This window comes from Amblyomma maculatum, chromosome 1 (assembly GCF_055883805.1).
Source record: "Amblyomma maculatum isolate TAMU_Amacu chromosome 1, ASM5588380v1, whole genome shotgun sequence".
Taxonomy (NCBI): Eukaryota; Metazoa; Arthropoda; class Arachnida; order Ixodida; family Ixodidae; genus Amblyomma; species Amblyomma maculatum.
This window is the reverse complement of record NC_139344.1, coordinates 179,092,148-179,117,664: the sequence shown is the minus strand read 5'-3', so window position 1 is coordinate 179,117,664 and position 25,517 is coordinate 179,092,148. Positions and strand designations below refer to the sequence as shown.

The window sequence follows — 25,517 nt, the reverse complement described above, 5'->3', positions numbered from 1 at the left end:
TATCTACGCCAAAACCGCTTAATCTTCTACCTGGCATTGTAGTTTTTCCATGGTACTGCCGCTTTTACTTCTTTTGCAGGCAACAGGATCCCTGGTTCTCGGCTGAGAAATACATACTGAAGAATTTTTTTTTTTTGTTCACTCTATGACTTACTTTCTTCTCACCCACTTTCCCCTCCCCAGCTTTTCTTCTTCGGAAGCAAAAGTGTATTTAAACCCCTGCCAGTGATGATCGCTTTGCCCAGACGAAGACAAGTCAACTTGTCGAAACGTTGACTCGACCTGCGAACTGAGGCGTGCCCCCTTTACCCTTGTTCAGTGCTCCTTCATTCGCAACACGTAGACATACGTTGATCCGTCTGGCCTTCGCAATGCAAAAAACGTCCAATAATAACTCCCGGTCACCCAGTCGGCGGACAATACCGACTCCCGGCGCCAGATCCCTCTCAGGACCTCCTGATGTTGAAAGACATTGAGTCACTCTATATGTTTATGTGAGACCGGAAAGCGTGGCGTGACATGGTCCATAGGGTCCCGAAGAGTCGGACACGACTGAACGACTGAACTGAACTGATATGTACACAACTATGAGAAAGTAGACGATGAGCCGAAAGCACGAATTTTGAACAATGGTGACGCAGCTGCCGCTTGCTCACCCCAGCGTCGTTTGCAGCGGCTTTTGAACAAATACCTGCTCCAAGACATTTGTAAAGACGACGAATTTAATCTGCGCCGCCAATAGGGTTCCAAATTCCCCGGATCTCTGAAAACGCCACCAGCGCGGCAGAAGAAGGCAAATAGCATGGCACCATCCCCAGTGCTCACATTCGCATGCAGTGTTCGCTGTTTGCGGACATGGCCAACACGAAAACGCGCAGTGCATATGTGGCAGCCGAGTATAGTTTTTTGCCCTGGTTGACATTACAGAACTCTCCAGGGTATCCTTCGCGGGCGCAGGAAGTTTTCACGTTCCCCCCAAAACCGGATCTGAGCAGAGATAGAAGAAAAAAAAAAAGGGAGAAAGAAAAGCTGCTCCGGCGGGTTTCACGCGATAAGAAAAAGCCCCGAATCTACGTTTTTTTTTTTTTTTTTTTTTTTTTTTTTCAGAAAGAAAACGCTGTCTTGCTTGCATGAGGTCGTGCAAGCAATACGTGCTGCGGTTCCTGCAGTGCTACAAGTAACGCAGCGACCAGCGCGTTGAGGTCATGCATACAACGCTAGGGAAAAGAGATATACGCCTCTGAAAAGTAAAGGTCTAAGGTTGATAGCACGTACTTAAATACACTCGTGCGTCGCTAATACAGATACTTTGGTTCCCAGAAAAACTGTCCATAAAGCAAGTCGTCGAACGAATGACGAAGAATGATATTCAGGGTAACCAGTAAGTTGAAGTAAAACGTTATTTTTGGGAGCTACAATCACGTTACTCTGGTCGTCATTACGCTTGAACAATGTAGGGCGGCAGCTTTACGCACCTACAGAGACTATGGGCAAAAGGCCAAACTCCTACGACTTCTCACTGCCCACGAGTACTCATTCCGCTGCCTGCTGCTGAGTGCGGCTTTCTAAGATGCACAGCATGCGGAGAGAGCTATCTGCACTGCGGGATATAGCTCGTTGCACATTGCTTAAAGGGCAACTCCGGTGGTTTTTTCATCATTTTGTGTTTTTAATTGAATTACATTCTTCGGCACGTCCTGACTCCAACACAAAAAACCGTTTTCCAAAATTCCAATTAGAAGTATTTTTAAAAAAGAAAAACAGCAGATCGAAACCGAAACTGATTTCACGGCCAGAAACAACGTCACATTTGACGAAATGGTGACGTCACACTCAGTATTAGAAAAACACTCGTACGTGCGTTGGATGGTGAAAATAAAGTGTGGAAATCATGCCGCACTGCATAAAATGTCTGAGGTAGTTCAATATAAGCCTCACAATTTCATAACCACGCGGGAAGTAGACATTAACGCCTGTATACTGTTTGTGATGTCAGAAACTCAGTGTTGCCCGCAGAAATACTCTCAACTTAAGCCATGAAAACGGCATATTTTAAAGCCGTATTGCGCGTGAACGGATTATCGTACGGCACCCAAATTTTGTAGAATGCGTCAGGACGGAGAGAAGAACCTGTGGTAAAAGTTTCACTACAATATTCGAATGTCAAAAAACCCCCGGAGTTGCCCTTTAAAAGGGAGCCGCGCAAACGCAGGACAAAGAGCCCGCGTTGTTCGTTTCTTTCTTTGCCCTGTGTTTGCGCTTTTCCCTTCTGAGCAGTCACGATGCTAGGAATAATAAAGTGCATCAGCTGGACAACTTCGCACTGTAAAAGCACGAGATCAATAAAAAATGGAGGCATCATTCAGTCATCCGCAATTTTGCTCTCAGAATGCAGAATATAAAGCCTTCCGGTTCGGGCAGTAGCTCTCTCCGCGTTGTCCGTATTAACGGGGGCCGTAATAGTGAGGCTCAACTGTGTGTATTTATATAGGGAGAGGGTTGAAGCTCGGATGGGTCCGGTAGAGCATAAAGGTAAGCAAGTTCACACGCGGTATAGAAATACAATTTTCTTGATTCTAACGTTTTCGTGTGAATTGGCCAGACTCTGGCGGAAACGTTAGAATGTCTACCTTATGCCAGCTCGTTTATATATTTAGTTTGGAGTTCAACGTCCTAAAACGACACAGGCTGTGAGAGAAGGCATAGTGGAGGGCTCCGGAAATTGCGACCGCCTGGGGTCTTTTTAACGCGCACTGACGTCGCACAGCACACGGGCGTCATGCTTTTCGCCTCCATCGAAAAGCGGCCGCCGCGGCAGGGATTCGATCCTGCATCACTGGGCACAGCAGTCGAGCGCCATAGCCACTGCGCCAAGGCGGCAGGGAGAAAAAAAAAAAATCTTCAGGAGCAAATCCTCAGCCACGGCCAGGCTAGGTTACTGCAAAAGCTCTTTCAATGGCTTAACGAATTACGTAAAACTCATAAGTTAACTTTATAATGAACATAGTTGAGTGGTTATTGCCAAAGGGTGTTCAAAGCCAAGGCAATGCCGTATCATTTTTTGAAACAAAGAAAATCTAATCCTATATTACCCTAATAGTAGGAATTTTGGAGCTTTTTCTCCTGCACAAGACCGAAACTGCAGCGCACGAGAGGCGCAGGTGGAATCGCGACGTTCCCTGATGACCGGCTACAGTGGCTGCAGCGCCTAATTCGGACTGCTTCCTCTGTACTGTGTCGTGTGACGCCCTTTCTATTGCTCCGTCGCTCTCCAAATCACGTCGACGCAGTTGGCAGTGACTTTTCCTTCCACCTAACGTCTAGCCGATACAATTATCCTTGACGTACCAGAATAGCGCACGCAGGTCAAATCGGGCGCCGTATAGGCACTGCTGCTTGATCACCGGACGTGCCGTTTCCAAAAAGCTTCCTGCGCTTATGGCCTCAGTTTCTATTTCTTTTTTTTTTTTTTTCGTGCGGAAAAAGCGCCGGATTTCGTAGTGCAGCATGCCGGGCTTTGAGAAATTTGTTCTTTGTTTTTTCTTTCATTTCTGAAATTGCAAAGAGATCGTCATGTCCACAGTAACGAACTTCCCGTTGGTACTAACCACCAGACTGTGTTAATTAAAATATTAGCGAGTGCTAGTTAACTAGCTATGTGATTAGAAGGGTTTTTTTTAAGTAAATTACGTCCGCCGCAGCCAAGAGTTTGTTCCTGAATATTTTTTTTTTTTTTCTATTTCGAACTTCCCCTTCTAGGTCACAACCCGCAGTGTGTCCTAGCTAAATGTTACCAAGGTATAAAAAAATACGGGGAGTCTTGCCCAGTCAAACCAACCTGAAGGGTGTTGAGAGTCGCCTATCTAGCCTGCGGTATTTCATCGTTCGACAAATATCATTAGTTACTACAGTTTAATTAGCTGAATTTTTAATCATTGGTTTCAGAAAAAAACTGTCATTGCCGAAGTTGAAGATCCTCACTAAATATAGCTATAGCTACGTAGCTTCCATCAAGCTATAATTTATGTTGCTCTGTTGGCCTTCAAAGCTGTCACGCGATCAGCGGCTATCTTAAATCAGTCGCTTAGTGCGCACACAAAGCTGCACTAGAGAGAGCATCCAGTGAAAAGCATATAAGTTGTGTCTTAGACGCGTCTTGAGATCTTTCAGTGGTGCCGAATGGTATATTTTAAAACCCTGGCTAAGTTTACGTGGGACGCCCTGTGCATGCTTATATACCGAATGTATATATGCATATAGGTAGAAGAACCACGAGGTACTCTTTTTAAATGTTGTTAAACATTTTTTTTTCGCTGTAAGTTAACTTAATTTTCTTTCAAAAATCATCGCTTCACCACTTTCTCATTTCAGCAAAGTTTTTTTTTTTTTTTTTTTTTTTGTTATCTGTGGGTGGGTTTTTCATTGGTTTGCAAAGGCTCTGCATCACACCGTAGTCAGTCCCCCATCGCAGAGCGCGCGGTATTTGAAGCGAAGAAAAAGAGTCGGAAGCCCCTGGATACCTGGATAAGACAGAGGCATCGGGCGAGCAGTTTCTCCGGCTGAGTTCAGGAGTGAATGCAACGGGCGGGGCTGGTGCCCTGACGAACTGGTACCTGAGACTCTGGTGGGCTGGCCTGCACTCAGTCCTGAACCACTACCGAGTGCTGCTGCCTACGCTCCATCCTGATCCACGGCCAAATTATGCGTTCTCCAACCTGAGCAACGGCCGCAGCCTGGCATCTACGAGCGACATGTGATCTCGTCTCTGGCATCATTCTGGTGAGCCCCTCACAGTGAACTACCGGACTTAGTCTTACTACTCCTTTGACCGCGACCGGTGCCGGTGCCTTTGCGAGCTAAGAGAGGCCCTAGCGCTGTGTCCTCTGCTCCAACTTGAGCCACCTTCGAGTGCTGCGTTTTCCGAGCCGTGCGACGTCGCAGCCCGACTTCTACGAGTGAAACTTCATCACATCGCCGTCCCGGATCCCTTGTCACGGATCTCATCCCTAGTTTCGATCTGGAGAGTACCTCACAATGAATTAACGTGAGAGCTGCAATGGAAAACGGCGACGTCGAAGAGCGGGGCCCCGAGCGCGGACCCGAAACTTGGACCTGGGGATTCAAGCAGGACACCTGGAGGCACAGCTGGAGGAACACCTGGACTTGGAGTACGACGCATAAGTCAAACGAGGTGGTGCTGCTTGGGCCATCTCATGCCCAGTTCAATCCAATCTGGAGCTACGGCGCGGCCGGCGTGCGGACCGAGAGGCCGCTCGAGCGGGACCGGCTAACGTACTGGGAAGTGCGTATGACGGATCGACTGTTCGGGTCGAGCATGATGTGGGGCCTGTGCACGGCCGATGCGGCGCTCGAAATACGCAGTTTCAGCGACTTGCTGGGACGGGACGAGAAAGGATGGGGACTGTCGCACAAGGGCTTGCTCTGGCATGGCGGTCTTTGGCGCCGTTTCACATCATCCTTCCGCGAGAATGTAGCCACAGTAGTAGGAATGCTGTTTGATGGAGTGCATGGTACGCTGACCTACTACAAGGATGGCGTTTGCCTGGGTGTTGCATTCGAGGACCTGCACCTTGTGAAAGACCCACTCTTCCCGGCCGTCTGTTCAACGGCGGGCAGGACGGAGATGTACCTGGAAAACCCGCGCAGAGAATATGCTAGCCTGCAAGACCGTTGCCGTGAAGTCATCCTGAGGAACACGACAGGACCAGAGGACGTGTTGAAGCTGGGGCTAACCCATATTCTCCAGCACTACATTCTTCACGAGGACTGAAGGCAGAACTTCCTGCTGTCACTCTAGTCACGATGCCTCTCAAGTCCACTGCTGCCACGTTTTCACAAGTCGGGACATCATTGTGCAGAGAGTTTTGGCAGCAGCCAAGAAATGATGCAAGCACATTGTCAAGCAGCCTTTCCTGTATGTTGTAACACCAGCCAGGTTCTCCGCAGTATACTCAGAGCATGACAGCTTGACATCAACATGTCCTTTTGTAAAAGTGAGTTGCAAAGGTAGATTAAATGCTTATAAAAATAGCCGTAAACCAAACAGGTATTATGAAACAGAATTTATCCAAGCAGTTTAAAGCTTTTAAGCATAGCCTTAACACCTACCAAGTACTGCCATACACAAGTAATTTATTCATGCAGTTTAAATGCTTATAAAAATAGCTGTAACACAACCAGGTATTGCCCCACAAATCTTATCTAGACATTTTAATTTATTCATGCAGTTAAAATGCTTATAAAAGTTTGTACTAATGCTAACCAGGGATAGCCAGACACATTTTATCCATGCAGTCTTCATGGCTAACACATTAAATTTGAATGGTTTTTAACCACGCAGTAAAATATAACCATGCAGCTTACGTAAAGTGCAGGCCAAGTGATAGCCAAGTAATGGCATTGGTTCCAGCCTCACTGAGCCACAATCACCCTTTCTACCCAGGTTTTCAGCTGTCTTTATCTGTGCTTGCATCATGTCAGGACAAACTAAATATGCAAAGGAACATTGTTACTGTACGACTTTTGATGGTACTTTGTTTTTCATGACTGTACTGCTTTTTTTTTCTTTTCTTTTTTACGATGCACAGCCACAGCCTACCATCATTTTTTTTTTTTCAGCTGACATTTTCCAGTGCCCCAGCTAATCTTTAGTTAAGGGCTAAAGAACAGAGACCTGGGAAGCTGTTAAAAAAGACTGATACGTTTCAGTAAAGTTAAGAGCTGGGAGAGTTAGTGTATATTTTGAACAAATAATACCAGTGGAACGACGCAGACATGGGACGATGTCATTTTGTGTCCCTCTCTGTGCTTGCCTCGAAGTCGTTATTTTTGCCACTCACGAACCGCATTAGAACAACATTGTTTTCGTGCCGTCAGTAGAACAGGTCTCGAGAAAATAGTACAGAAAGCAAGAAGCATCGCTGCCTAAGCTGTGCTGGAAAGAACCGACAAGCATTCTATATATTCCATAATTTCCATTTCGCAAACGATGAGTAATGCAGTACGGCAGAACGTATTGACCGGAGCCTTGGGCACACTGCTGTCAAAATTTACTTATACCTTTAACTGCTATCGCAACACTTTGCTTCGGTACATGAGCAATATCTTGCAAAAATTTCAATTTCCCAAGGTTCTCTACTGCGACTGCAATATAATGCGATTCCCTCGGGGTCCAAACTATGTCCATTCGGCCGCTTTCTTTCGGTGAAATGTTCATCACGTCAATTTCTGCCCTCCGCTACATGCGTGTGACCATGCTATATGCGCGTCACCAAAGCAGTCGCGTTGATGTCACCCAAGTAGTGGCAAAGCGGAGGTTACAACGACCGAGTTGAATGCTGCTTCGAGAAGTGCACGTTAAATTTAAACTAAATGCAAATATCCGCGGAGACAGATTATTAATGCGAAAGCATTACTTCGCTATGTTCACACATTTCTGTCCGCAGAACGTGTCCGCAGACCATGTTCGCAAAACGTGTCCGCAGCAGTTCTGAGTAATTCAGAAGTGGTAGAGGTTAATGAGTGGTGTCAATCGATAGAGGGTGACGTAATGTTACAGTTGAAAAAATAATTAGGCCAATAAGCTAATTAGGTAACTAATTGGAACGACAGGTACACATGAAAGGAAAGGCGCAGTAGCTGTCACACTTGTTCTGTGAACATCTGAACCGCGCTGTAATGGAAGGGAGGAGGGTTGGAGTGGAAGCGGAAAAAGAGAAAGGGAGAAAGCATTGCCGTAGTGGAGACGTCCAAGATGTGACGTCACGAAACCGGAAGTAGAACCGAAAAAGGGCATAGGAAGGGATTGGCGCGCAATTTGAAAGTAGCAAAGACTAAATTGGTTAAACAAGAAGTGAATGTGACGTAGAGGACGTGACGTCACGCAACCGGAATTAGAGCCGAAAAAGGGCATAGGAAGGGACTGGCGCGCAATTTGAAAGAGATAATAATAATTGGTTCATAAGAAGAGAAAGGCGCAGTATCGGTTACACTTGTTTCTGTGTGTACCTGAATCGTGCCGTAAGGGAAGGGAGGAAGGTGGGAGTGAAAGTGGAAAGAGAGAAAGAGGAGCCGTAGTGGAGGGCTACGGAGTAATTTCGACCACCTGGGGATCTTTAACGTGCGCTGACATCGCACAGCACACAGACTCCTCTTCGTTTCGCCTCCATCGAAACGCAGCCGCCGCGGTCGGGATCGAACCCGGGTACTCCGGCACAGCAGTCTGGCGTCTTACCACTGCACCATCCCGGCGGAACGATTTGAAGGTACCGGAGATTAAAATGGGTAAACGAAGTGAATTAAGCAACTAGAAGCAACCAGAAGCAACCAACAGCAGCATCCGTGCTTTCGCATTACTCCAATGCAGATTCTGCAGTGCTCTTTAATCTTTCGGTGAGCCCGGTTTTGTTAAAGTTTGGTTCGAACATTTCCCATTTATTTCCTTCTTTCTCCTAACTGTATTTTATTCTTTCAAAGATGGCTGTAAAGCGACAAACAACCGTTCGTAGATGCTTTTTAATGCGTTACACATACACAGAACCAGAAGTAAAGCTTTTAGCACGCCGCCGCAACCTTTTGACTTGATACGCAGGTACAATGCCAACGAACAGCTTTAGAGTAAAATAGATTGAATGGAGCGAACATCTGGCTTTTTAGCAACTAGTTCAAGCTTCGTAAAACTTTTTTTCCCATGCCGGACACTTGTTTAAAGTACGCAACGAGCCGTGACCCTTTCCGGAGGCTCTTCTTTTTTCTTCCGATTCGCTATTTAACAAAGACGAGCGCTGCCCTGAAAGCGAAGCCTGGCGTCCACGCAGCGGACCCAGAGAGATGCGTGGCGAAAGTGGCCCGCTTTAGTGCGTGGCTTCCCGCGACGGTGCCACGTCGGCTCTGTTAATCAAGACCACTTATCGACAAGTGTTTTCGAAGCCCGGCAGCGTAGCCGCTGTGCTGACATCGCTCCGACTGGGCGCATCCTCAGCCGCGGCGCGACTGGCTAAGCGTCTGGCAGAAGAACGGCGAGGTGGACGTTGTTCATCTCGTAAAAAGAAAAATCAGCGCACACGAATGAGGACTATAAGAAGAGTGGACACACAAGCGCTATCTCGCAACTAATATTTGCTCTGAAGGAAAGTATATTATATGTGTGTGTGTGGGGGGGGGGGGGGGGGGGGGGGAGTGTTCATTGGCACATGTGCGAAAAACACGCAAGACATACAGGCCGGCACTTTTGTTTCCACCTTTCTTAGTCCTGGTTCGTGTGCGTTGTTTTTTTTTTCTTTTTTTTTTTTTTTTTTTCATTTTCCAAGATGGCTAACCTTGACGCTCTGCTGCAGTGTATAACCTCAGCCCTTTCATGCCGGCTAGGATCTCTTTGTTTTGAAGAAGAAAAAAATGTTCACTTCATCGCTGGTTCGGAGTCCCCGCTATACGAGGTGGCAAAAAATTAAGGGACACTGACAGTCTGTGTAATTAGTGCTAAATTTTACCCGCATAACGCCTCAGCAAACAAATCACTGCTTGTCTGCAGTTTGGTACTAGCGGCAGCGGCTGGTTCTTTAACCCTAATAAACTGCTGCTAAAGAAGCAAAAAGGCACAGCGCCAATATCATGTGCTGTGAGGCCACTGTACGCAAGTAGGGGGTCGGTCTGTTCGAAGCGCTGCTGCGCGTAACACGGCCGCACATGACAGCAAAGTAGCGCAGACGGAAGGTGGTGCTTCGCATGGACTGCCACATTGCTTCGAAGCGCAGCCGAGTCGAACGCACTGAAGAAAACGGCATCGTGTTCCCCCCAAAAGTGGGCGACCATGTGTAGTGTTCCTTCGTTTATTCACTTAGCAAGCCTATCACCCCTCAGTCCTTCTGTATGTGCGGTAAAGCAACAAGGTTTTCCCTGTACCAGAGTTACTGCTCTATTTCTCCTTTGTTGTATGCGCACGGCTTCTTGAAGACTAAAGCATACCATACTCGCGTCCACTAGAGGCACCGCGCATGATATTCGAATATGTCAGGCAGATATACGTCATGCAAGACACAGCTTTTTCGACTTCAACAAAAGGCATCGTTACAAACGATAAAACATTATACTATTGGTGCTGGCGACATACCAAGCGCAGCAGATAAAAGGCATACTCGTATACATAGAAGAGCTCGACGCAGCAACAAAAATTGTCCGGAGTCCTCCCCCACGGCGTCTCTCGTAGCCGAGGTCGCTTTGGGACGGAAAACCCTATGACCTTAGTTTGTTTACTCTTTTTGGATGCAGTTACGCCTCGATTTCAAGAGACAATCGTGGTTTCAGCCTCGGTAATTTGCCACCTGTTTGTAATGAATACATCTCAAGGGTGGGTTGCAATTCTTCAGTTCTCGGTTTCAACTCTGCCAAGAACTGATAGGTTTCCCCGTAAGTTACCTTTACTGTCTTCCACACTGCCCCATTGGCCTGAGTTCTAGCATGGCGTATACTGTCCTGGGTTCACGAACAATAAACAGTTGGTAGTCAGCGCCCTTTCATGTATTGAGTGATCCTTTGTGCGCTTTTTATTTGTTAACGTTACAAGTCATAGCAGATTATATGGTATAGCTTTGTAAGGCTTCATGGCCGCTCACGGCAGAACGTCGTGTCGTGCCGTCGCTGAGTGGCGGCGGCCCTATATGAGAGGAAACGTAGCACGCTCGAGTGACACTTGACACTGCGTCCTGCACGCATGCAGATATCGTCGTGCCTCCCTTGTCCAACTCTGTCTGCCCAAGGGCTATGATACATCGAGGAAGAGGTCAATGGCCCTTGGAACAATAAAGGGGAGATCAGAGCGGGAAGATAAGTAAAACAGATGAGGTTATCGTTAAGGAGTGAAACCTCATGCGTAGTTCTTTATTTTCCTCCATAAAGCTTGTGTTCCTTTGATAGAGAATCTTTTTATACCTCCACGCGCGGCATCTCAAAAAGACAAACAGAGAGACGGCATGGTAAAGAAAAGTGTTTCTGATGCCATTGCCTTATTTGACCGCATCCTTTTTGCAGTGTTGTCGCTGATCGATTATCACGAATGAAGGCCAAGCAATCTTCATTGTTTTTTTTTTGTTTTTTTTTTTGGTCACACTCTTCGAGAAGTGCCGAGAAAATATTTTGAAAATAAACTCTTCGTGTTGCAAACTCAGCGCTATCATACGACTGCAAGTTAAGAGTCGGGAACTGAATATTCGGCACGCGAACCGTAGTCAAGGAACCAGTGGAATAGAAGCATACGAGAAGTTGTGACAATTCGCGACGCATAACTGCGTGAGCACAACCCCGGATAGGAATGTGTGTCGACGAATATGGCGCAGCAAGATGGCAAGCTTTCTCGACACTGCACAACTTTCAATGGCACGAAGAAAACGAGACAGTGCGTGAGAACAAGGCGAACAAGCGCTTGAGTGGCTGTTTATCGTTCAATGTTCCTGCATGCCCAGAAAGTTTGGACAAATACCGGGACAGAGTTTATAGACAGAATTTTTCACATATTGTATACCTGCACCATAACAACCAATGCATCCCCAGGCGCTTCCTCAGCAGGTTCATACTTTTTCGCCTTTTATTTTGGAAAATGCACCCATTGTTCTTTTTTTTTTTTTCACAGCAATCTTAATTACCCTTTGTGAGCGCCGGAAAAACTCAAAGGGAAACTGCACCGGTTTTAGATTTCGATGAGTTTCGAGGGGTCGAATGTTCATAGCTTGCAGTGCGAAATGTCTTGGCGCTAGCACTTGAATCGGTGGCGCAATTAGCGACTAAAACCGCGACCGTTAGCAGGCTTCTCTGCACCGCACAGCTACGGGTGGGAGGCACTGACGGTACCGGTGTACATTTACCGCATAGGAACTCTTGGTTTGAAGTATAAACACCGCTGGCAGTGAGCGAAGGCAATGCAAGGATAATAAAACTCAGAGGGTCTCTTAGATGTCTCGAGGATAATGGCGAAAGCCTACTCTTCCTATCCTATAATTTGCCTCTCATCGTTAGCCTCTTGTCGGCATTCGTTGCAGTGCTACATATAATTATATTTGGTTTACAGGAGAGGGAAGGCGCAGTATCTATCCCACTTTCTCCGGCAAGTGCGAGTTTGGACGGCGCACCATCGCTCCTCTCGCGTGGCGTTCATTGACGCGCGTTAAGTGTGGCATTGCAGATGGCAGGGGCGCATTCCGCCTCGGCCAATGAGAACGCCTCAAAAGCGGGACACACTTTGTCCACGACAGCATGAGCCATTAAAGGCTACCGCCTTAATAAATGTTACCGTTCTTGACGTCATCACCAAGCTTCTCTGCAGGCCTTGAGCGCTGTGAGAAGAAGCTCGAGGTGTAATCGTCGATTACGTCACCAATTTGAATGCTAGCGCAAAAACACTTCACATGCATTACCTACAGCCTCTAGACATTTGAATCATTGAATATCACGGAATTCTCGGAAAGCGATGTAACTGCCCTTTAACAACGGAAATTTCGATGCCCCTCGGAAGCTTATTGACCACTTACATCGATCGGTATGTTCACAAAAGTATCTTACACAATATTCTCCCTTTGCCTTCAAGAAGGAAACCCACTGATTTTCTATGGCAGATTTAACTACTCGGTGCGAGAGCAGGAAAAACTTGGAAAGGAAATCCCTGTTACGCATCGGAAGCTTAGACGATTCCCATCAACAGGTACATAACAATATCTTAAGATATGCCACAGTCTTCTCATAATAAAGGTTATGGGATACACTGAAGTTCAGCCTCTAACGGTATGAGGCGGTCCCTTAATTTGTGCCTCTGATATCTAGCACATTCTTATTAGCATATTATACTACCACTTTGTCCGGTCGTAGTCGACCACCCCGCATTATCCAAGCCAACGGGTCTGCGTGACCTTGGAGTAAGCAGCGCGGCTCGCTCGAAACCCAAGAGCACAGCATTCTTATTTTCTCTTCAGCTCCTCTCAGTATTGTAACGTGCCCTCGTTACGTCACACAACCCATCGGGCAATTAATGTTCGGCTATGTCAGCTGCCACCTAACAGCGCCGTGCCCGCGATTGTTCGCTCATAACGCCAACGCCGAATGTTATGGAGAACGGGGCCTTTAACGGTATGCCGTTAAACGGAATCCCAGAAAGCTGGGTTTGTATATTGCCAAAGGCAGCATACAATTGGTAAGGCCGCATTAAAGAAAAAATGCGAAAGCGCGATCGTGTTCTTGATATAGCGGCTAATTTAATATATGCTAGATGGTGTCGCTCTGTTAGCGTCACCGTTCGCCTTGACGTAGTTGCCGTAGCATATAAAAAAAATATTAGAGGATCCGACGGTAACGTGTGAGCATATGGCTCGTTGCCACAGCACAGGTTGTCCCGTAGGCTTTCTTCGACATTGCTCGATTCATTCACTCTTTACTACTAGTTCGATTCCTTTGAGCGGGTGGCGCGAGGCCCGCGCACGGTAGCATATAGATTCCACTGTTCTCCCCGGTGTCTCCCCCCACGGTGCCGTGCGGGCCCGTTCACAGGACATGTGATGTGGTAGTACAAGCCGTGGGAGCAGGAAGCACGTACTGAGGTGGCTGATTGGATAATGGCTTGGTTCCCAAGTCTTCTTGTCTGCATGTTTATTTCTGTTTCGTTTAATGTTCCTTCTTTCATCAGTGGCCTTGGCCGGACGGTTGATAGCTTTTAGTGCGACAGCTTCCGCAGAAAGCCCGGCGGCGGCGGTGTGAGCGAAAAATCACAGGAGAGGCCTCTGGCAGGTGGGAGATGGTGGCTACCATGGCCAGCCACTGATTGGACGTAAGATTGTCTGACGTCACGTGACCACATTACGTGGCTGATTTGGCAGGAGCTGCCAACTGGGGCCTCTCCTTTCAGATGGGAGGGTGATAGCAGAACCACCCTTCCAGGACCCTTGCATTCTGAGTCAGTGACGTCACCCTTAGGTCACGTAGCCTACGGTTAAGCGGGGCGTTGTATATCTCAGGCGGTTGGCCTTGCGCCTACGACTGTATAGTAAAGGTTAGTGTGTGTGAGATATTGGATGAAGAAATTAACGGATTACTAATCGGGTGAGTAGCAAAGTCCATCTGCGCTAACAAGGATCCGTAGGAGAATTGGCAAAGGGAGCCATTGCCGATATCATGTGATACCCTTAAAGGTGGTGCCTAAGTGCCCCTCCAATATTTTTTTTTTCTCCACACAAGGCCTCTCACATTAAAAAAGTCAGCACACGCAGGCGGTGATATCGTTGCCGTCTAGTTGCACAAAGGCACCTGGTCTCCGATGTGGCCTAGCGCAGGCGTCAACGGCGCTGTTCACTGCAGCGTGTGTGTAAAACAGAATGCGTCTGGCCGTGCGTGAAGCAGCGGCATATTTGAGGGCGACAATCTTGGCTGATTGGCTGATAGATTCCCGCGATATGGGGCCCTGGTATCGGCTCTTTATCTCGAAGGCGTCCTGTAAGGAACCGCGAGACCGACTTGTCAAGGGGCCCCCGGCACTCAAGCCGTCCGGCAAGACGTGTTCGGCGGTCGTAGGCCGATTAGATTGCAGCGGCGCATGACACAGTCGCGGTGCCCTTCTGCATTGTGGAGCACGCATGAAGCCGCGTGGAGTCGGTAACAACGTGGTCGCCCGTAGCACGCACGTGCGGGGGCGAGAGGCGCTAACGTAGGCCTTCCTTTGGCGCCCCAATGTAGGGCCTAGACCCTCGAGTTCCAGAATGAGAGGAATTGAAAGCAAGGCACGGGTAGCCTAAAGTGTTGTGAGCGTCGCCTAGTGTGACGGTTGAAAAAATTGCAGCTCGCGTTATACGCATAGTTAAATGCCGGAATGTTTTTTGTGACCTGACCTCTTTTGGCATATCCACAAAAATGTTCCGGAAAGTATGTCGTATGGTGGCAGAACAGCGGAGTTTACTCTGAAAGGGAAACTTTATCAGAGGCATCTGATCCTTCAAAGCAGCTCTATGTAAGTGTTACAGGTCAGAACCATCTTGTAGTCCCAGGCCTTGTGCTGTGAGCAGATTTTAATTAACGTGTCAGAGCGACACATGGGCGATGGGGGCGCCGTACAGTAGAGATCTTCGGAGCGATTTAGACGACCTGGTCTTTTTTATCTTGCGCTTACTTTACACAAGAGGTTACGTATCTCGGAGTGAAGCCGCTGCGACACTGGTGGCAGCAGCCGGAGCCAGAGACAGTGGGCAGACTGAACAGTGTCGAAAATATGCTCAAGAATACATAAGAAAGCATATACGACGCTGCCGTCGTCCCAGATATATCGTGCCTAGCGTTACAAAGTTGGTGGCAGTCAGCGCGTTGTAAATTTCGATACAGTCTCTGTAAAGGCTATACAGCCCATCTAACTCCTGCAATAGAGCTCCTAGAAGCTCTCTCGGGATACTTAAGCTCGAGACCGGTGAGGACGAGGTTCCTCGTCACCTGTGAAGTTGCGAACGCTGGAGATGCGTAACGATTGTTAGCCGATCATTTTCCGGTTGCTATGTCATTTCCGCACGTTGCCATTTCGTAGGCGTGTACGAATATTGGGAATTTTCGAATAGCGCGTCAAATACCATCTTGTTCGCTTCTTCAAAGGAATCGTGTTCAAAATTATTCGAATAACATGTTATCAATATGTCGGATACTTTTCGACCTCTTAATGATACGAATATCGAATAAATCATGCGTGTAATTCTTATAGACAACTGTTTCAAATGTTTGTATGCTTCCAGTTTAGAGCATAGTTCAGAGGAAGCTGGCCTGGTCTGATGATTCCTTTCTGAATCGATTGCATGCTTGAATCTTAAACGCCATTCAGCCAATGGTGGTGGGCAGAAATTCAAACATGACATAGAATCGTTTGCACAATCATTTTATAATGCCGGCCCAGGGCCGCCTCTACACTCACGTGCATATTCAGCCTCCTTTTTTCTGTAATTAGCTGCCTCGCGTATTATACTCAGCTTCGCTGGCATCTCGAATGTTCACGCATCGTACGACGATATCTTCTCTACGTAGCGGCGCCTATATCCTCTCGCAAAGCGAGTGGCGTCTTGTTAGCGCTTCGTGGCTGGCTTGTCCGAAGGCAACCTGCAGCGTTCCGAAGTGCTTCGAGATTGGTTTAACCGGGCAACCTGACCACCGAAGCTGCATGCCAACTTCGCTATGAGCCGTGCTATCCTACAGCGTTACAGGAACGCTGCGCTGTGCGTTGGTTCCAAAGCGAAACTGTACATTGTTCCAAGATTTTTTCTCCCCCTTTTTGTGGGGTCTGCACACAGCAAATGACGTGTACGCTGTGAAGAAGACAATGCTCAACTGCGATGGACGGTTGCTACTGGAGGCGAAATATCTCACCGAAGTGAAGCGAGCTTTCTGCGGTGCAAATATTCAGATGCGTGCTACACGAACTAAGTGCAATGAACGCGTGAAATACTTATTTTCATTACTCCTGAGTAACTGCAATGACGCAGGCAGCTTTAAGGTGCAAAACTCGGCAAGGTGTACTTTGTGTGTCGAAATGCATTATTTGTGAGAGTAAATCAGTCGAACATACCTTCACAGAAACGTGTTCCTGCGAGTTCATTTCGACACTTCCTAGTTTACGAATGCACATGGTTCTACTGATTTATTTCAATTCTCTATTTATTCTTCGAAGCAGAGAGCAGCGAGATTCCGCAGTTAATCATGCATGCGGAAGGTATGCACGCACTGCAAGCATGTGGCCACAATTAATCATCCTGTGGATAAATGACGAATCGTCAGCTACCTAAAATGACGGAGTCGATCCTGGAAGCGGCTGCCGCGTTTCGATGGAACATAAGCCGGCCGTTTATGTATACTGCGCTCATTTTGGCAAAACCCTGATATCATCTGTACAACGACAAAAAATTCTGAAGCGCTTACCCGCGGCGTTGTTCCTGGATATAAAGAGTGCATATTACAACGTCACTCACCAGGCCATTTTGGACGCTCTATAAGCTGCCGAGCTTGGCGGTCGTGTTTTTTGCTGGATACGCAGTTGTTTATCCAGCAGACCTCACTTTCTGCAGACTGAGGATGGCCCAACATCTCATTTCACTTCCCGTGGAGTCCCACAGGGCGGAGTACTAAGCCCAACGCTTTTCAATCTTACTCTTGTCGGGCTTGTCGACTTAATACCACAATCGGCGCAACTTTAAATACATGCAGACGACATCTGTATACCTGGGCATCAGAAGTTACGCGCCCACATGTTAAAGCGAGGCTGCAAAAGGCGGCAAGTATAGTTGCAGACTACCTCCACCTGCAAGGTCTACAAATATCAACTGAAAAGTTTGCGCTAGTTGCATTTACACTCAAGAACATGTCACCTTACACCGTACGCATTCATGGTAAAGCAATCCCCTACGAAAGCAGCCATCACTTTCTGGGAGTGATCATGACCGAAATCTTTCGTGGACTCCCCATATTTCATTCATAAAAAAGAGACTGACAGCAATTACTCACATAATTGCCTTTATTGGGGGAAAGGCGTGGGGAGCGTCCGTGTGGTCGATGCTCCAATTATACCGTGCATTATTTATGGGATTTCTTCGGTACAGCTTACCTGCACTTGGAAATATCAAGAAAACCAACTTAGGAATTCTACAGAGCGTTCAAGCTCAAGCTCTGCCAACCTGCCTGGAATTGCTGAAATGTGCCCCTACGGCTGCTACCATTTTAATTGCACAGGAGCATCCCATATCTACCTACCTAACAGTTGACGTCCTGAGGGCACCATTTCCGACACATATCTCGGGTTCCCTGTCATAATTTGGCCAGTCTTCCTATTACCAGGCCGCGTACATCGTTTACAGAGACCGTTGATGCGCATCGCGATATATGCCGTCCCAGTTTACACCCGCATCTAGACCGTCCTCTCCACTATGGAGCCTGCATAAACCACACGTGCTTCTTTCAATACCCGGCGTCAGGAAGAAGGTCGAGCTATCGCCGACAGAGCTAAAACAAATCACTCTTGAATACTTCCATGAGCACCATGCAAATCGTTTGCACGTCTACACCGATGGTTCAGTGAATGCCATGAGTTCTTCAGGCTCCATGGTCGTACCCTCAATTAATACAGAAATAGAAGTTAGGACAATTCACCAGACTTCTTCAACAGCTGCAGGGCTAACCGCTCTTCGTGTCGCAATTAGGCATATCAGTCAGCAGAGCCCCCAGCGGTGGTCTATTTTCACAGATTCAAAAGCAGCCCTGCAAGCCTTAAAATCAGCTCTTCGCCGTGGAGCCCATGAACAACTCGTTGCGGAAATAAGACAAATTCATCACTGTGCAATTAATGGAGGGCATGACATCATCTTCCAATGGCTTCCAGGACACAGCGACATAGCGGGCAATCTTCAGGCGGGCGAGGTCGCACGAACAGCCCACCAAGATGGCGATTGTGTGTTGATTCCCTTTTCCAGGGCAGGCGCAGCGGGCAGGCTTCGCGCACTTCCGCGGGAACACACACTCTCCTTGTGGAATTCTGGCCAGTTTGCGAACTGCCGCTTAAAATCCCTGGACCCTGACCTGAAGCTACGCCTTCCACCTGGCCTACCCCGACGCGAAGAAACTTTGCTGTGCCACCTGTGGGTTGGTGTAGCATTCACAAACTCGTATTCTTTTATGATAGGCATGGCAAACAGCCCTGCATGTACAAACTGTGGATGCGACAAGTCTATAGGCCACATTCTTTGTGAGTGCCCGATATACAGTGAAGAAAGGCAGTGTCTGTGCCGTACGCTGCAACATCTAGGTGGACGCCCATTGACTTAAATTAACATTTTAAATCCCTAGCCAAGGCGATCGTCTGCGGTGAAGGCCTCCCAGGCACTGCTCCGCTTTATGAAAAGCACACGCCTAATCGAAAGACTATGAGTTTGCTATGATATGACTGTGAAGTGATGTGGCATGTCTGTTATGTGACTGTACTTACTTCAACTATCCCTCTCTCACAACTTTTATATCCACTCATCCCCTCCCCCCAGTGCAGGGTAGCAAACCGGTCGCTTTTACTGGTTAACCTCCCTGCCTTTCCTCCTCATCTTCCTCCTCCTTGGCAAAACCCAAAGCGCAAAAAAAAAGAGCACTGCTGAATCTGCATTGGAGTAATGCAAAAGCACGCTTCTAATTGCTTAATTCACTTCTTGTTTACCCATTGTAGTCTTTGGTAGTTTTAAATTGCGCGCCAATCCCTTCCTATGCCCTTTTTCGGCTCTACTTCCGGTTGCGTGACGTCACATCCTTGAAGTCACCTTAAATAACTGATTTAATAAACTGTTTTAGCATTTGACACATTCAAATGTGGCACCAAGCCATTGGCTAAGGACAACATTTTCACCTTTACTTTTACATTTTTTGCCTCCAATAATTACTGAACTTATAGGTATAATTATTTTTATGACACAACATTAAGTCACCCTCTATCGATTGAAACCACTCATTAACCTCTACCGCTTCTCAATTACTCAGAACTGTTGCGGACAACATATATATTTTTGCCTGTAACTAACTACCTAATTAACTTCCTGACCTATTTATTTTTTCGGACACAATATTACGTCACCTTCTATCGGTTGACACCACTTATTAACCTCTACCACTTCTCAATTACTCACAACGGCTTCTTTCGCATTAACAAAAACAGAGACGTGAGAGACAAAGCTCAAAAAAGGCAACAAAAGACAACATTACGTCACCCTCTATCTATTGACACCACTCATTAACCTCTACCACTTCTAAATTGCTCACAACTGCTTCTTTCGCAAACATATATATTTTTGCCTGTAACTAACTGCCTAATTAACTTCTTGACCTAATTATTTTTTCGGACTCAGCATTATGTCACCCTCTATCGGTTGACACCACTTATTAACCTCTACCACTTCTCAATTACTCACAACGGCTTCTTTCGCATTAACAAAAACAGGGACGTGACAGACAAAGCTCAAAAAAGGCAACAAAAGACAACATTACGTCACCCTCTATCTATTGACACCACTCATTAACCTCTACCACTTCTCAATTGCTCACAACTGCTCCTTTCGCATAAAAAAAAAAAAAAAATGGGGGGATCTAAGCGGCAACAGAAGACAGATACGCAGGACACAGCGCTAACTTTAGCATGGAAGCATATATACAGAAGAAAGGGCTCCAATGAGGAAAAATAAAATGAGACTCATCGCACGCTCATGCCATAACCATCAAGGAAGGCAATTTTTTTTTTTTTTCTGACAGGTTCACCGAGAAAGTTACGACGCACAAAGCTGCATTCTTGCAAATCAAAAGTACTGCGATTATTTTACATATCTCCTTGCCTCAGCAGTGCACTCTCCGAACAACGGCTAACAGGTTTTACGCGGGCAGTCATGGCAGCGTTCAGAGAACTTGCCCTTGCTGTGCCACATTGCGCTTGAGTTCAGTCAGTCTTTCATTTATACATCTGCCAATATGCACTAAAACAAACAACAACAAAAAACAGCGAAATGTTAATTTTCCTAAACGTATATCATGGCAGTAATGTAATAATATGCTTACTCCACACGCCCCGATGGAGTTCACTGCTACAATTGAGATCCCAAATTATAGAGCCAAACGAGTAGTGCTTCACTCTCTTGCACGATTTTTCGCTTTGTACAAATATCCACACAAGGAACAAATATTCATAAACATGTCTGACACACATGGTTGGCTCGGTTTTTTACAGCTATTCATATTCGGTTCGGTTTTGAAAAGCTTCAATTGTGCTGAACCCAGTATACGATGCTGGCGTCGTCCCGGATATATCGTGCCTAGCGTTACAAAGTTGGTGGCAGACAGCGCGTTGTAAATTTCGATACAGTCTCTGTAAACGCTATACAGCGCCTCTAACTCCTGCAGTAGAGCTCCTAGGAGCTCTCTTCGGATATTTAAGCTCTAGAAGGGTGAGGACGAGGTTCCTCGTCACCTGCGAGATTGCGAACGCTGGAGATGCGTAACGAGCCTCTTTATAGGGCTTACAGAAGCCAACCAGCTGGGTTGCATATTTTTGACAAACACTTACGTTCATGAACTGCAGGATAAATAGAGAAGCATTGCTTCCCGCTTAGCAGTAAAGCCAAAGTTGGAGCGTGCGGTTCTGACTGCCGCGTGTATGTAATATCGCGCCGTAGATGGGAGCCCGTAAGACGGCATTAGGCGTTGCCTTAGCAAGTTGATGAGTGCTGCGCGTGTCAATCAATTTTGCGTGCACCATGTACGATAGCACACAGCATGATTGAAACTATCGCAGTATAAGAGCAATCTCCTGTAGTGTTTCGTACACATCGAGCATAAAGATACCGTTCATCGCAAAAAAAAAAAAAAAAGGCATCCATGTCTTCGAAAGGCAGGTGAAAAGCGATGCAAAGTTTAAGCTTTCATTTCCAAGCGCACCATAAGGTGTGGGGCAAGTAAATGGTAATTTACTATTACAGCACAGAAAGGTTTGCTACATTATTCAGTCTCATCCGTCTTCCATATTCTACCCCGTGAATCGGAAGTACTGTAGAAGGGAGAGATAAGCGGAAGCTATATACGCAAGAAAAAAAGAAAGAAAACTGTATATTGGGAAAAGAGGTCTCGATTGAACGAGACATCGAGCTTGGCTCAATAAGACGGACATCACGAAACGGAAGAGCACAGGACGAAGCTGGCCCACGGTCTTTCTGTACCGATGAGGCACAGCGAATGAACGGTTTCCAGACAGAGCTTTAAACGGGTATAACCATAGCATTTATTTATTTCATCTGTTCATGCAGATCAACTAGCTGTGCGTAACCTGGCGGCAGACGGTTTCAGGAGTCTTCATCATCCTGAAAGCTTCGGACGCGAGGTAACACATCAGTAATGGATAGTAAAATAAAACGCTTCTTGAAATGAATAGACAATGTCATGACTGGTTCAAAAGCGCACTTGTGAGCGAGAAACCTCGATCAAGTTTACATGCCGTTTTTAAAGCCTCACTTCTTATCCCTTAGACCCACATGACAAAGTATGCAACCTATGTCAGTGGCAGAGCACATCTTGGTCTTGCAGGAAATTGACTTTTTTTAGATAGAGATGATACCTTTTGACGAACATTACGAGTGAATAATTTTATTTGGTCAATATGTACCATTTTGGCGGTTTAAAATCGTGGGCCAGCACAATGCTGCCGCCGCCCGCACTAAATCGGGCACTATATCGGGGACCTGCAACATTGGCTCCGCTCAGAAGCAGAGTAGACAAAAACAGACGCCTCGATTGTTAAATCTGCAGCAGGCACGTACATGCGCTTACGTAAGAAGCACTGCGCTAGCTACAGGTCTCCTTTTTTGCTCCTGCTGCACAAACCCGAGTTCATGGGCGCCGCTGTAGAAAACAGATAGCGCCCCGGCAGGGAAACGATAGCGGCTCAAAGTCCTCTGGTTTCCGTTGCGGTCGGGACATTTACTCAGCGCTTCCCGGCCCGGTTTCTATCGCTGGGGCCGACGCCTGGAGGCCAGGGAGGGCGAGCGGCAGAGCCTCGAGACGTGCGGCACGCTACAGCGCGCAGCGATGCTCGTACCCTTGAATAAATAACACGCGACGTCGGCAGAGCTTGAGACGCGACAGGGGCCGTGAACTACTCGAAACGACGCCGACAAGAGGATGTGCGAAGAAAAAAACGCGCATCAGCAGAGTGCATGCGATGGGTTCGAGTGGATGTGAAGGGTTCGGTCCAGTCGTCTACAAATATACATTGTTTCATGGCGCTCTTTAAAATGCGCAGTGAATATTGCCATTCAAGGATAAGAAAGTCCCCTGAGACGGAAACCAACGTATCAGTTGGGTGAAATTCCATGAACGGCGACGTCGCAACCCAGATCTGCGCCAGGAATATATGATTGACAAGAGTGGAAATAGCCAGTAATTGCTACGTGCTCTGAAATGTTTCCTTTTTGTCCGTGACCTAATGCTGTCTGAGACGGTAAATAACTGGAGATTCCGATATGAAGTAACACAACTTACAAGGACATGGAAATCTTTGTCTTCACTGGGTGCCCTTTAAGCGCCTGTCCAACATTGCCGAGCACGCACGCCATGTCAGCATGGACTCAATACTGCGCTCCAATGCGGTCGCAGCTCTAGATCCGCCATGACCCGAGACACTCGACGTATAAAATGAAAGAAGAAATATCGATGTGAAATGAGTTCGAATACGGAGCAAACTTATTGCGAAAACTTCTCTTTCCCTGTGGCCAGATTTGCGTGCCGGCAAACGTAAAGAGTGTCAGATTCACTACTTCTACAACTATGAAGAACCACAGATAAGCATGGAGAAATGGAAATTTTGCTGGCGCTACCGATTTTCTCTCGGGAACCAATCCCATAGCTGTCGGTGTGCGTTCATTTGTTCTATACGATACGACATTCCCGACGTGCAGTACATCATAAATAGAAGCATTGCATAAATAGTCAGAGTTACCGTAACTGCTGCCGCCCAACCATGCAGTGAGGGTTTCTATGATTTGATCGCCAGTCACGCCAGCGTAAGAAGTAAATGAGATTCACAGGTAATAATCCGCGCAGGGCCATGAAGTTTCTTACCCACACACACACACAAAAAAAAAAAAAAAAAAAAAAAAACTTGAGGCTCGTGAGAATTAGGTTTGTTTTTTCTTTACAAATGCTTCAGGACTGCACAGACGATGACATAGCGACTTTCGCTGATACTACAAGAAACACTGTGATAAAAAGCTACCGGCACGTGTACTCTTATAACTTGCACACTGCAGCGGATCAAAATAATCGTAGTACGCGTGCTCCTACGAGTTAATCATCAGTTTTCTGAGGACGTTACAGATGCAGCTCTTCTCCAGCCCTCTAAATGACGCGTCGCTGAGCCACGTGCACTCACCGGCGAGGCAGGAGAGCGCCGCGAGCAGCCAGGGCAGTAGCAACCGGGTCCGGGCCATGGTGGCGGCGTGTGCCGATCTATCGCCTCTGGCCGCTCGACGTCCGCCGCGCCGTGGAGGCAAGGGCCGCCGGTTGGTTGACCTTCAGATAAGGGCGCCCCCCCGGTTGATATTTCACCGAGGCTCGAAGGAGCGGCTGATAGGCGCTGAGCCCCGCGCCTGGACCATCGCATCCGAGCCGCGGCCGGTCGTGCAGGCGGCTGACCGAGTCGCCCCGATCTGGGGAGGACCAGCAGCAGCAGCCGAAAAAGGCAAAAGTGGTCCTTCCAGTTCGCCCTTCTTCCGGGTGAGGGTCGCCCGCACCGTTGCGCGCGCACTCCTCGCCCGGCCGCCGGAATGCCGATGCTAATAGAGGGGCCGCCGCGACGCTCCGGCGCGCCATCATGACTGCGCAGCCCAGATCAATGGGACGCACGGCCGCGCACAGGGCGTTCCAAGGGCGCCGTCGGGACGTCCTCAGCTCGCGCACGGCGCCGTCCGGAGCCGAGTTCACCAGCCCCGGTGTTGTGAGATCAGCTCATTGCAGGCTCGGTATTGCACGGCTAGATCCGAGAAAAACGACAGGGCGCAGCATTTGGTCGATTTTTGCCTTATGTAGTGATTTTCGCTCTACAGTTGGCTTACCAGATCGGTGACAAAACGAATGATCGCTACCGTCACGGCGCCTTTTTGCTGTCCGCCAAATCACGAGCCCTGCACAACGCTCGCCGAGTGGTTGCTACTCTCATCAGTCCTCCAAGAATCCGCTGCGAAATTGAGTCAAGTTTCCCAGTGGACATGCCCACTGGTTGTAGTGCTCGAGAAAGACCGGGTAGAAGAGGAGGGGAAATACTTGGATCTCCTGGTTTGCCTCACGCGAGCAAACGACAGATCAACTAGACGCCACACCTTAGAAGTACTACGTGTAAGCGCCCGCTCTTCGACCTTCTTTTTACTTTTTTAATCGCGATTTTAACGTGAGTGCGAACAAAAAAAGATATCTGTTGACGTTAACGAAGCATATCCGATGTTTAAAAAGACGGCTTGTTTTGTTGCGGTCCCTAAGGTCGTTCTCTAGTGAGAAAGGGAAATGGAATTGTCACGTGTTCGCCGTCAGTTCAACGACCTTCGGAAAACGACCAAATGTTCTGTGTCTTCATGATCTCGTACACGCCATCAACTCTAGGGTGTACTCTCGCAGTGCTGAAGCATGCATATGGCTCAAGAAAATAAAGTGTTCGCCGACATGGGGAGTGCAGCCGTATACTATGCAAGCTACACTCTTCAATGTTCTCGAAGGAAATAGGGCCTCGCAATATAGTTTATTCACTAAGCACTATCTACATGTAAGCGCTATATATAGGGGTGGTGATGTGAACACATTGCACACCCGCTCGCAGGTGCGAAATGCTTCTATTCCAGTTTCTATTACCTATATGAAGCGTTGCGAATCGCTGTTGGGGTTGCGAAAAGGCAGCGCAGGTAAGGTCGCTAAAAGCTTTAAAAATAGTGTCGGTGCTTTCT

The 25,517-nt window shown here is 47.4% G+C and overlaps 2 protein-coding genes across 3 annotated transcripts in view; one reads left to right on the top strand and one right to left on the bottom strand.

Annotated features, from left to right (window-relative positions):
* The window catches only part of Mtp (microsomal triacylglycerol transfer protein), a 74,085-nt gene extending 49,787 nt beyond the window's left edge, over positions 1-24,298 (bottom strand). Inside the window, exon 1 of one of the 2 annotated variants that reach the window (XM_084589673.1) lies at positions 23,957-24,298. In XM_084589673.1, coding sequence (XP_084445799.1) covers positions 23,957-24,014 — 58 coding nt within the window. In that variant the 5' untranslated portion in view covers positions 24,015-24,298. The remainder of the gene's footprint in view (positions 1-23,956) is intronic. The other variant, XM_084589675.1, reaches the window with a different exon arrangement.
* On the top strand, positions 5,057-5,791 carry LOC146205009 (SPRY domain-containing SOCS box protein 3-like). The gene has a single exon (XM_084587545.1). The coding sequence runs from the start codon at positions 5,057-5,059 to the stop codon at positions 5,789-5,791; it is 735 nt and encodes a 244-aa protein (XP_084443671.1).
* Positions 24,299-25,517: the final 1,219 nt, after the last annotated feature.